This window comes from Pituophis catenifer, unplaced genomic scaffold, assembly GCF_029215685.1.
Source record: "Pituophis catenifer annectens isolate HBS135680 unplaced genomic scaffold, rPitCat1.0.hap2 SCAF_2, whole genome shotgun sequence".
Classification (NCBI taxonomy): domain Eukaryota; kingdom Metazoa; phylum Chordata; class Lepidosauria; order Squamata; family Colubridae; genus Pituophis; species Pituophis catenifer.
Window position 1 is genome coordinate 270,507,761 of NW_027256882.1, and position 12,583 is coordinate 270,520,343.

Consider the following 12,583-nt stretch of genomic DNA (forward strand, 5'->3'; position numbering starts at 1 on the left):
GAAAACTCAAAATATTTGTTTCAGTAGGACACTATTCAAAAATTTTACATGGTTGTTAGTGAAGTTGGACAAGGTAATATTACTTGGTGTGGTAGGCCACATAGATGGGCGGGTAATGGAAAGTGTGTGTGTGTGTGTGTGTGTGTGTGTGTGTGTGTGTGTGTGTATCACTCTCATTGCAGAACCTCCCTTTATCAGATTTTTTTCCCTTAAAGGCAGCATTTGGAAAGGCAATTCTTTCATTTTCTTATTTTCCTTAAACTTATCCTTACACTTACATTCAGAAGTGCTATCAAATTGTGTACCAACATTAATAATTGTAAGATGTGAGAGTGCTAGGGACTGAAAAACCATGTATAACCTGGGAGGATTAAGTGTTTTTTATCAGGGCAACCTGGTCCACCCAAATACGGGACAGAGCATACTGCTTCCACTTTCACCTTTCAGCCCCAATCCTTCACAGGCAGTTGCTTTCACAACAAACTATTTTGTGTTAAATTTAAGTTTACCAACAAAGGAATAGAGGGAGACTAGTATAGATCTATCTGACGAGAGCTAAATAGCTTGAAATAGATCTATACTAGTCTCCCTTTATTTCTTTCTCGGTAAATATAAATTTAACCGGAGGACTCAGGTTGCCCAATCTTTAAGTAATACTTTCAACTATATAAGAAGAAATCTTTCATTTAATTAACTTTTACACTTCTAAACCTTTACTTACTTTCCATAAAACAGCAATAAGAATGATTAGCAAGAGAAGACCGATAAGGACACTTGCTATTATAATTCCAATGGGTATTTCTGCTTTCTCGTCAGATTTGATTATTGTAATTGGAATCTAAAAACAAAACAAAACAGTTATATCAAAGATGAAAGTGGTCGTTTTCATAAAAAACGATAATATTCATGTTGCATGTATTCTTTAAATATTAGCTAATAGCACATTAATTACTGTGGTCATATTAAACTGCATAGGAATGAGCAAATCCACTCATTTCTTGTTTCAATGTTCAGATACATTTTCATTCTAGAGTTAGGAATTTCAGAACGGTAGGATTCCCTCTCTCAGTTCAATTTTTTAGATAGTCATTCTTCCCAAAAGACAAAATAGCTGAACTAAGCAAATAAGCATGGCATTGTGAAATAGAATTTGTCCTCCTCTTTCATTTCCTTTCTTCTCCAAAACCTAGAATTTTCCATAAATGAGCCACGGTGGTGCAGTGGTTAGAATGCAGTACTGCAGACTACTTCTGCTGGCTGCCTGCAATTTGGCAGTTCAAATCTCACCAGGCTCAAGGTTGACTCAGCCTTCCATGGTCGGTAAAATGAGGACCCAGATTATTGGGGGCAATATGCGGATTCTGTAAACTGCTTAGAGAGGGCTGCAAAGAACTGGAAAGCGGTATATAAGTCTAAGTGCTATTGCTATAATTGAAGCTGATTATAAATACATGTTTAAAAACAACATTGGTTTCAGAAATGCTCTCTAGGGTAGTATGTCTCTAGGGTACTATGACTTGCTTTTGCAGAACTGTTTTCATGAGATCACACTACATGCTGCAGTCTTCTGAGCAGGGCCAACTGCAACTATAATGATCTATTTTGAAAAGACCATTATAGAAAGAGAAATACAACCTAACAGACCAGTGTCAAGTCAAAGAAGAAAGTTTGGATGAAATAAGTCAGATCTGCCAGTAAGCTACCAACTGCAAAAGGCAAAGACAAAAAGCATTTATAACGCCCCAACTCATCAAAAGACTTCCAGAATAACAGGGAAAACAGGCATAAGGAAAGCTTAAAAAAAAAAAAAGGTCACAACCTTCAACAGGAGAGCAAATGGTAGAGAACAAGAAACAATTCGCCACAAGGGAAGAAAGGCCCTAGAAGATGTTCACAGAAATTAATTTCAGATGAAAATAAAAATCAATGACAAAGCAAGGAGCTTATAAACATAGTCAATGCCATTTTTGTCAGAAAGTGGATCGTAAACCAAGCTATTTAAGACAGCAATTATGGATTTTTTTCCTTAAGCATTGCTGCCACTGCTGATACACAAGAACACAAAGCTGAAAACTGATCACTGAATGAAGCAAAAGCAAGTGAGAATAGAAATTTGGTGATGGGTAGAATTGGGCTCCCAGTTGAGAAGACTTTGTCAACTGAGGAAGCATGGCTGAAAGTCCTGATGTCAGCATTCTGAGTAACGGATCCACTAAAAGCAGAACTCCGAGGCAGGTAGATTCCTCAAAGAATATGTTTATTGGAGGCATCAAATCGGCACAGCTAGTGAAAACCAACTCTAAAAGTTCCTATGGCTTTTTTCCTAATTAAAAGAGCAAATATTTCCCTCCCCAGATGTCACCGGTCACATTGTCCGATGAAAGTAGCTGGTAGGCTGCTTGGTCACTCCTCTCCTTCAACTGGCACCAGTTGAGATGACCTTGGTTCCCACAAGAAAACATTTTGCTTTGACTATTTGGCCAGCCTATCTATTCCCCCTCCCTTCCCCCTCTCAGAGTTTGTGGCAACTATGAGGTAGCACAAGATAGCTTCAGCCAGGTTCGCTTCAGAGTTGACACCCGATAACAGGAATGGTGTGCATCAAGAGTGCCACACTCAAGTGCCTTCCTTGAGTCTTTTGGTGGTTCTAGCAAGTATGAGGCAGCTTCTTTTGTTCAGAGAAATGCTAACCTCCATGGCCCAGTTCCTTACCAGGATGAAATCAATGCCCCATGTCCCAGAGCACATTTTTTCCTAGTCAGATGGAGAACAGTTCCATCAATAGTACATCTATCTACTGTATATTAATATGCTTCCATCAAATTTATAACATCTTAACATTGAAGTAAGCGAAGCCACAATATTCAAGGAGTATTTTTTTTCCTCCTTGAGGAAACTTCAAAAAGAGCTTTGAAAGGAGGCACCAGATGCAATCCCAACCCCAACTATTCTGCAAATCAGAATAGTTTATGTTCTTAATTTAAAGTCTGCTTTAAATCAGGGATGTCCAACTTGGCAACTTTAAGATTTATGGACTTCAATTCCCAGAAATCCCTGCTTTAAATTACTGTCCCAAAGAAACTGGGTCTGAATACAAATCCTACTGGTGATAGCGATCCTTGGAAAAACATAGGGAATCATATTAATTTTAAAACTGAACTGGTTTTATTACATATAATATCAGAAAAATTAGATAAAAAAAGTATGTATTTAATATGACATGTTGTAACAGTAGCGAGGATTATATTCGCATAATATTGGAAAAATGAAGAAACACCACGAGATGAAATGATAATTAAAAAAATACTAGACAGTGCAGAGATGGATAGATTGACATTGAAAATTAAGCAGAAAGAAGACACAGAATACTATCCAACATGGAATCTATTTTACCAGTGATTGGAAAAAAGAGGTGGAGATTAAGAATATAATCAGAATTATTAAGCAAATTAAATTCCGACACAATATGATGTTTATTAAGAACTAAGAGATGTAATTAATAAAAAAATCAATAAAATTTGGGGGGGGGGAGGGAAGGAATCCTTGGAACAACAGTTTCATGTATTGGTGGAATTTTTAATCCTGTTTTATTAGGAGACGTCTTGAAAAGAATCCTGTCCCCCAAAGCAAGTAAGAAAACTGTAGATAGTTTAATGGAAAGACTAAGCTTTAAAGAAAAGTCCAAAAACATCTCACTGTGGAGCAGACTATTAAAATAACTACAATGCCAAGTCAAAAGCAAAATCAATCAGATATTTCCCATGAGTGTCCTGTGAATATCTACCATTAGGAAATCTGAATTAATGCACCAATTAAGCTAGCTATTTCTCACTGGATCCATTCCAGTGTTATGTGAAAGAGGGCTTCCTGTACATTATCTGCAACAATTAATAATAATCTTAATAGAGAAATATGAAGGAAATACACTGTAGCAAAAACCTACTGTATTGGATATTTTATATGACCTGCCACATGTAACATCACTAATGTCCACAGGAGGGCAGCAGTTAATATATTTTATGGAAAGATACAGGCTCAGATTCCCAAACAAGATATAGGAGTAAATTTCATTAAATAAAGTGAATTTTGTTTGTCAGCAAAGGTACTCGGAACAGTGAAACAGCTTTGTTTTTAACACAAGATTATTTTTTTCAGTTATTTTCTTCTGCTCTTCCATACAATGACTTTTAACGGTAAATAGGAAGTTGAAAATGATTTTTTTCCCTTTTTTTCCCCCTATAGTTCCCTGTTGTGCCAGATCTGTCCCAAAAGCAAAGGTGGTATTTTCCTAAAGGGTGTAAGGTGTAGTAATCTCCTATTTTAGGATTTGTTTATGGTTTTTTTTATTCTTCCTGGAGATTTAACGTAATATGTATTCAACCCTAATGCTCAACTGGGTATTTTAAGTTAATTTTCTGCTTATTGTTGTTTATGTGTCTATATCACATTGTTTTTAGTTTAATTTAAATGTCACATTGTGATTTCATTACAAGTTATCATAAGCCATTTAGGGAAACCTTGACTTAAAAGACAGTAAATAGTTTATAGAAACTAGCCAAAATGAAAAAAAATTCTAGCTTCTTTGTTGAATCCTATGAAGGAATGATGGACAAATCAGATAGCAAATTAGGTAATGTTTTCACTGTAATAAATGAATCCACCAGGTGTCCTTTTCTAATTTATATCAAACAGCAAGATAACAGGAAAAGTTTAGGGAATGTCTCCTTTGAGTTTATATGATTGCATGGACACAACCATGCACAGTCCTCGCTTAGTGACCATTTTTCAGCAAACATTTGAAGTTACAACTGTGCTGTACAAAAGGCTTTTGGCCAGTCCTTGAGGACCCAGATTGTTGGGGGCAATAGGCTGACTCTGTAAACTGCTTAGAGAGGGCTGTAAAGCACTGTGAAGTGGTATATAAGTCTAAGTGCTATTGCTATTTCTTAAATATTTATTTTCTTTTTCTTTACTATATTCATTTTTTTTCTGTTTTCTTTAATACCTTTTTAAGGACTTCCTTTTTTATTCTTTTAGTTTGCATAGGTTTTATCTTTTTAATTGTAACTTTTAATAAAATTACTATAAAAAGAAAGAAAATAATCTGAGCAATTTCAAAACCATGGATTGCAAAGTATAGGGTTAAAAGGACAGATTCATACAACACAGAAAAGCAGTTCAATGAAACCCTCTCTGTTCCAGCACGAATTAGTTTCACCTAAGGGTAGCCTGGGATTAAGTTGTCTAACCGGATGATTCTTGGCTGCAGCCTTTTAGCATTAAAACTTCAAAAAGAAATTTAGCAGAGTAACCCTAGAAACATAAAGCCACACTCACAGATAAAGTGCTTTCTCCTGTTATAAACAACTCGGAATCTTGGGTGTCAATTTCGGCGCTTGCAGATAATTCTATTTTCTGGAAGGCTGACTGCAACAGAAAAATGTATTTTTATATACAGTACTTTACATTTTACATTTTTTTAAAAAAATTACATTTGTTAAAATATATAAAGTATTTAAGGCAGAGCTGTCCAACCTAGACAACTTAAGACTTGTGGACTTGTATAGTGTAATGTATAGTGTTAGAACAAAAATATAGATGTTATTATAGATAAATGTATATTTAAGAGATAAATAAATATACAGAAATAAGGGAAAAAGTATTAATATCATTTCATATTATGCTTAAATAGTGAACAAAGCTTAAGAACTATATGTTTATATGACTACTAATATTATTGTAAAGTGACGGAAGATGTTTGGAACCAATGATGTCATATCTATGTTCAATATTTTTTAATTTTGTATTATTAATAAAAATCTTTTAAAAAAATAATTCCCAGGCTGGGGAATTCTGGGAGTAGAAGAGAGGTGGGTTTCAGCAGGTTCTGAGCAGTTCTGGAGAACCGGTAGTGGAAATTTTGAGTAGTTAGGAGAACCGGTAGTAAAAATTCTGACTGGCCCCGCCCCCATCTATTCTCTGTCTCCCAAGTCCCAGCTGAGGGGAGGAAATGGGGATTTTACAGTATCCTTTCCCTGCCACGCCCACTAAGCCATGCCACAGAACCGGTAGTAAAAATTTTTGAAACCCACCACTGGAGTAGAAAGAAGTCCAAAAGTCTTAAAGTTGCCAAGGTTGGACACCCCTGATTTAAGGTTTCAAGTGCATTTGAAACAGTTTGTCATTTAGAACATCTTCTTGCTCACAACTATCTTCCATAGTTTTAATGAAAGATTGTTGATCTAACTTTTTGTGTTAAGATGAAATTTTCAGCATCCTCCCAATTAAATTCCTGCTGAATAAATGTGCACAGGACTAAATCAATAGGAAACTCATTCATGTTCTTTATCATATTCTTCATGTATTTAAAACTGCAACACCATTAATTTCAATATGTTTGGACAGATATGCATACAGTTGCATTTAAAATCCTCGTCCTTCTTGTTTTATAACCACCAACCCCAAAATTGTGTCTCAGTAAGCTTAAGGAAAAACTGTTAACTTTTTTCTTTGCCTCGCTGCGATATATAGTAGAAAGGGAAATAGAGTGCGCTTAGGGTGGTTAAAAGGGATGCAATGGCTCAGTGGCTAAGATGCTGAGCTTGTCGATTGAAAGGTCAGCAGTTCGAATCCCTAGTGCCATGTAACGGAGTGAGCTCCTGTTACTTGTCCCAGCTGCTGCCAACCTAGCAGTTCGAAAGCACGTAAAAAATGCAAGTAAAAAAATAGGGACCACCTTTAGTGGGAAGGTAACAGCGTTCCGTGCACTTTTGGCATTTAGTCATGCTGGCCACATGACCACGGAAACGTCTTCGGACAGCACTGGCTCTTCGGCTTTGAAACGGAGATGAGCACCACCCCCTAGAGTCGGGAACAACTAGCACATATGTGCGAAAGGAACCTTTACCTTTTAAAACTTTTAAAAGCTATGAAAGAAAGAACTTCAGCAACTGGACAAAGATCGAGCTTGTAGGGCCGCTGTTTCATTGTAATCTGGCCAGTTTGAAATGAATTGCAATTATTTTATTACATTTAAATAAATATCTACTTGGGAGCTGGGCCAGAATCCTTATCTCTAAATTGTTAACTTTGTATTCCTAGAGTGCCTGTTGGCAGGTTCCTTTACAAAGTGAAAGCAACCTTTAGTCTGTAATAAAACCAGGAAACCAAGGCTACACTCTAGGGTCCCATCCTGCTTCATGTGTGACTAAGTGCCATACTTCTTCAGTATTAGGATTGTGCAAATCTTTTGAAAGGTGTCCTTTGGAATGTTTGAGAGTTTGTTGGGAAATTACTTTTGAACAATTAAAGCAGCTGTGTCTTTTTCCAGACTGATTCAGCTGCCCGGAAACTGCTTTAGCTATTTTTTGAATATGAGCATCTGCAGAGGCAGTTCTTTTAAGAGATGTGGCATCATGCACCCCCATGCAAAGATGGCTAGGAGATTATTCTGTGCCAGAGAAGAGCATGGCTGCTTTAATCATTCCTAATGAAATGCTCCATAGCCACTCCCTAGTGTACTTAAGCATTTCTTTGGAAGGATTGCACAAGCCAAATAAATCTATCTGTAAATGTAACACACCGATGCTTTTCTACAAGTAATCAAATAGGGTTGCAACTGCCACAGATAAGCCTGGGAGGTTCAAATCCTCTTATCTACTCACCTCTGAACTCACCCTCACGTAGACATGTTCGTTTTTTTAAGACGAATTTGGTATCAATAGAATTGTTTTTTTCCCTTTATAAAAATTTTACTATAGGGATTATAGTAAAAAAAGAAGTAGGAAGAAAAGTTAATTGCCCCCTTTTTTTGCACTTTCAGTTTTTTAAGTTTCATATTTACTTAGGAAAACGAAAAAATACACAGTGAAATTGCAGCTCTGCATTTTTCCTATAAAGTTGATATGTCTTGCATTTTATTTCAATAGCTTATAATGCACCTTTCCTATATTTTGTAAAATAAAAGGAAAGAGTGGGGCTCCTCCCCCCCACCCCCAATTTCTTAAATATCCAGAGGCTGGTAATAGAATAAAACTCATACATTACTTACAGCTGCAAATGTCCCATTCCAGATTCTAGTCGAAATATTAACGTAATTTTCAGGTTTCAGGGATATATCTTTTAACATGCATGTGATTGTATTACATCGAACGTTCTTGCAGTTCTTTCAGATAAGAAAACATCAAAAATTGTTGTTTATTATTTTAAAATATGATGATATAAAAATAATGTACTTCACATTTCTCTTCACCCGATCTCAGCTTCCATTTAGAGCAGTGTTTCTCAACCTTGGTAGCTTGAAGATGGGTGGACTTCAACTCCCAGAATGCCCCAGCCAGCAGCGTTGGCTGGGAGATTCTGGGAGTTGAAGTCCACCCATCTTCAAACTTCCAAGGTTGAGAAACATTGATTTAGAACCTTCTTTTTCTTATGTGTGTAGCTGCATTTAGACTGCTGCCATCAGGTTTTTTCCATTTTATGGCTTAAATCCCAAGACCCTGAAATTCAGGTAATCCATATTCCTGTTGAAGTAGACCATTGGACAATTGTAGCAAGTCCCATTAGAGCCTGCTCATACAGGGAAGACTTAGCTGGGAACCATAACAAGGGAATAACTTTTATTTTGTCAATTGTGATTGTCCATCACTATTCCGGAGCAATTCATAAGAATTTAGGTGTCAGGGTTCCAAGTAACACCCCCAACAAAATCAAACTCCGAGGCTTGAGTATCCTCAAAGCTAATTTTTATTAGAGATATCATATTGGCATATCTGGGAAAACCCGAATCTGAGAGCTTCCAAGTTTTCCTCACCCAAGAGAAAGTTCAAGTCCTTGCCCCTCATCCACTGTCCATCACACAAACCAATCAGGTACCCTTCGGAACAGAAGATACCTCCTCATTCTTCTCAACACAGCTGCAGGGCACATTGGCCTTGACTTTCTAAAAGAATTCTATTTTGACTACATATCTTTTTCACTCTATACAATCCCCCCTTCCCATTTTCCCACAGTAGAATTTGTAGTAGGCCTGAAGCCTGAGGGCACAAAAGTAGAAAGAATGGCTTCCAGATCTGACATTAAGTCTTGATATTGGAGCTATGCCTTTAACTCACCAATTCTTTCAAATCTTTGAAGTTTTCTTTCTGAAATGATGCAGCATAGCTTTGTAACCCAATTTTATGTGGATTGATGAGTCCGTGGCAGTTGATGTCGCTGCCCTATAAAGAGAATGTAATAATATAAAATACACATGAAATATGCAGTTGGTTCTTTAATGTCCACTGTATTGCTCAGTGGAATAGCCTTAGTATATGTAATAAATATAGCACGAGTTAGACAAACACTGGGGATATATTACATTTTGGTATTCTGAAAAAAGATGGGAAGAACAAGCACTCCAGAACAGAGAAGATTTCTACAACTTCAAGAAGCAGGACTAGAGTTTATTATAGCCAAACTTTCCTATAGATTCTGATTTTGTTCTTTAAAATGAGGGGCTATTCTGCTTCGTTATTCCCTTGCTCCCCTTTTTAAAATGTTTTTGGCTCTACAAGTATACTTTTGCATTTGGTTTCAGATTACAGCAAGTGCACAACTGCAAAATCAATGCAATTTTATATATAAAGTCAACATGGTCCAGTTAAGCACCAAATTAGAATCCGGGATCTGAAGATAAAAGATTAGTACATTTATTCTGAAATTTATTTGAAGAAGAACTGAACTGCCCACCATAGTGTTAAAAAACTACTTTTGTCATGAATAATGGTGAATATATTAGCATCCTAATGCTGCAGGATCCAATCTGGGCTGGTCACTAGGACCAGAGGTTTAGTCTTCTGAGCTTTCGGACCAGAAAAATTCCATCCAAAATCTCACAAGGCTAAACCTCTGTTCCCATTGACCGACCCACTTTGGATCCTAAAACTACTTTTGTCATTCATACTAATATTGATTCAAGAGCATCTGTAGATGCTCACAAAAGCAGGAGAGAAGGAATAATCCATTATAAGAACTCTCATACAGTGCAATCTTATACATTTTATGCCCTACTGCAGGGGTCTCCAACCTTGGCAACTTTAAGACCTGTGGACTTCAATTCCCAGAATTCCTCAGCCAGCAGCGCTGGCTGAGGAATTCTGGGAGTTGAAATCCACAGGTCTTAAAGTTGCCAAGGCTGGAGACCCCTGCCCTACTGAGTATATATAAGATTGCAACATTAATCAGGTATGTATCTTTTGACAGCTTTTGACAGGCTTAAATTTGTCTCATCATTATCAGTGAAGTTTTTGTATTTGTTACCGTGTTTCCCCGAAAATAAGACCTCCCCAAAATATTTAAATGCATGTGCAGCCAGTCCCCACCATTTCCTCTGGTTAGGGAGACAGAGTTGGAAATCAGGTAAGACGGCAAGAGGAGCCCCATCTTGCTCCACGCGCCCCAAAATAATAAGGCCTCCCCGAAAATAAGGACTAGCGCTTATTTCGAGGTGCAAAAAAATATAAGACAGGGTCTTATTTTCGGGGGAACATGGTAGCTTTGTATCCCAAAGGTGCCTTTTCAAGAAGCAACTGGACCTCCTTATTTTTCTTTGAAGACGTTTCGCTTCTCATCCAAGAAGCTTCTTCAGCTCTGACTGAACGGTGGGGAATGGAAGGATTTATATTCCTTGCAGACAGCTGACCTCAATGACTGTCTAAAAGAATACAAATGACCAGCTGTCTGCAAGGAATATAAATCCTTCCATTTCCCAGCATCCAGTCAGAACTAAAGAAGCTTCTTGGATGAGAAGCGAAACATCTTCAAAGAAAAACAAGAAAGTCCAGTTGCCTTTTGAAAAAGCACCTTTGGGACAGTTATGACCTCCATTAACATTTAGCTTTGCATCATCTTCGTTACTGTTTTATACTTAAAATAAACCATTGTTTCACCTGACTGGTTTGCACTGCAGTCACATACATCAAAGGGTTATTTTCCTTAGTTTGATTAGGGATATGAATTTTTAAAGTTGCCATATTGATTGGATTACTTCCTCTTGTGACCTGGAAAGCAAGAGAGGGATTAATACCGGGCTTAATTCCAATAGTAAATGGCCTACATTGTAAGTATCATTTTCTCTTAATTAATGCTAGAAAGGAAGACAGGCTGGCACATTTACAACCATGAAATAGATGTACACTTTGAGTTATTTAGATTGTAGGGCACCCTATCTAGAAGCAAAGCGGTTTGGAGAACCGAAGCTTCCTGTGGTAGCTAATTTCATATGATTTTTATCTCTAAACCACCAGAGGTAAGTTTCATCACCACGCTAAACTGAAAGCAAGGCGTGTTTTAGTCTACCATGATTTGTGAACAGATGATGGTCTTTATATATTTAAAAGATACTTGAAAATGTTTACTGACCTTAACTGAAAAATTAAATGCAGGTCCAATCTCATCAAAATTATTCACCACGGTGTAAACACTATGATTAGAATACACTTCATAGAAGTCCATACTGGTAAACCTGGGGAGAAATAAATCAGAATAGGTATTTAGGATAAAAGTTTTCTTTAAAATATTAAGAAACTCTTAAATTTGGAAATAGATGTGGAAGAGATTGTTTTAATCCAGGTATATTTTTGTTTACTTTTAAAAAGTAGTGTTATAGCAATAGCTATGCCTGTGTTATTGTGAATGTCTCGACATTTACAAAGAAGATTTGAAATAACTTGTGTCTCTGTGAGAATGTCAACAGCTGACAGACATTGTCTGTTCCGGCAGCTTATCTGAAATTGTTCTTCCCCCTTCTCTGCATCCCTATTCATCTTTTTCCTGGATCCTTTGAATGCTAGAAAAACATCTGTGTCTTTACACATACAGGCAGTGGTGGGATTCAAATAATTTAACAAACGGTTCTCTGCCCTAATGATTTCTTCCAACAACCACTTCACCAAACTGCTCAGAAAATTAACAACTGGTTCTCCCGAAGTGGTGCAAACTGGCTGAATCCCTCCACTGCATACTGGGTATTTTTTGCTTTGGAGGATGAGCCACAATGTTATGCCCCATAAATTCATCTAGGATTAGAATCTATTTTTTTCCCCCCTGATTGTGCTCGATTCTTGGGGACTGCCTGGACAAGTCCTTCCAGTTTTCTTGGCAAGATTTTTGAAGTGGTTGGCTATTGATTCCTTCTTAGGGATGAAAGAAAGTTACTGGCCCAAGGTAACGTAGCTGGCTTTTTACCTAAGATGGGACTAGAACCAGTGGTGAAATTTGTTATTACCGGTTCTGTGGGCGTGGCTTGGTGGGGGATAATGTGACTGGGTGGACGTGGCCAACTTTTTTTTTTTAACTTTTAAAAGCATTTTTTCTACAACCTCTTTCGGCCAAAGAGGTTGCAGAAAAAAATACTTTTAAAAGCCTCTGACGATAAGGCAACTCAGCTGGCATCGTCAGAGGCTTTTAAAAGCATTTTTTAAAAAAATTAATTTAAATAAACAGCCTCTGATGATCATGCAGCTCAGCTGGGCATGGCGGGGGGGGGGGCTGTAGGGATTTTTGCTACCGGTTCTCCGAACCACCCGCCGCCATCGCTACCAGA

General features: G+C 37.3%; 1 protein-coding gene across 1 annotated transcript in view; it reads right to left on the reverse strand.

The window, feature by feature from the left end:
* ITGA2 (integrin subunit alpha 2) overlaps positions 1-12,583 on the reverse strand; it is a 55,424-nt gene that overhangs the window by 1,739 nt on the left and 41,102 nt on the right. The window contains exons 24-29 of the mRNA XM_070934558.1: positions 11,401-11,503; positions 10,929-11,039; positions 9,114-9,218; positions 8,051-8,164; positions 5,338-5,427; positions 722-838 (exon numbers count right to left, since the gene is read on the reverse strand). Of these exons, the coding sequence (XP_070790659.1) occupies positions 722-838; positions 5,338-5,427; positions 8,051-8,164; positions 9,114-9,218; positions 10,929-11,039; positions 11,401-11,503 (640 nt within the window). The remainder of the gene's footprint in view (positions 1-721; positions 839-5,337; positions 5,428-8,050; positions 8,165-9,113; positions 9,219-10,928; positions 11,040-11,400; positions 11,504-12,583) is intronic.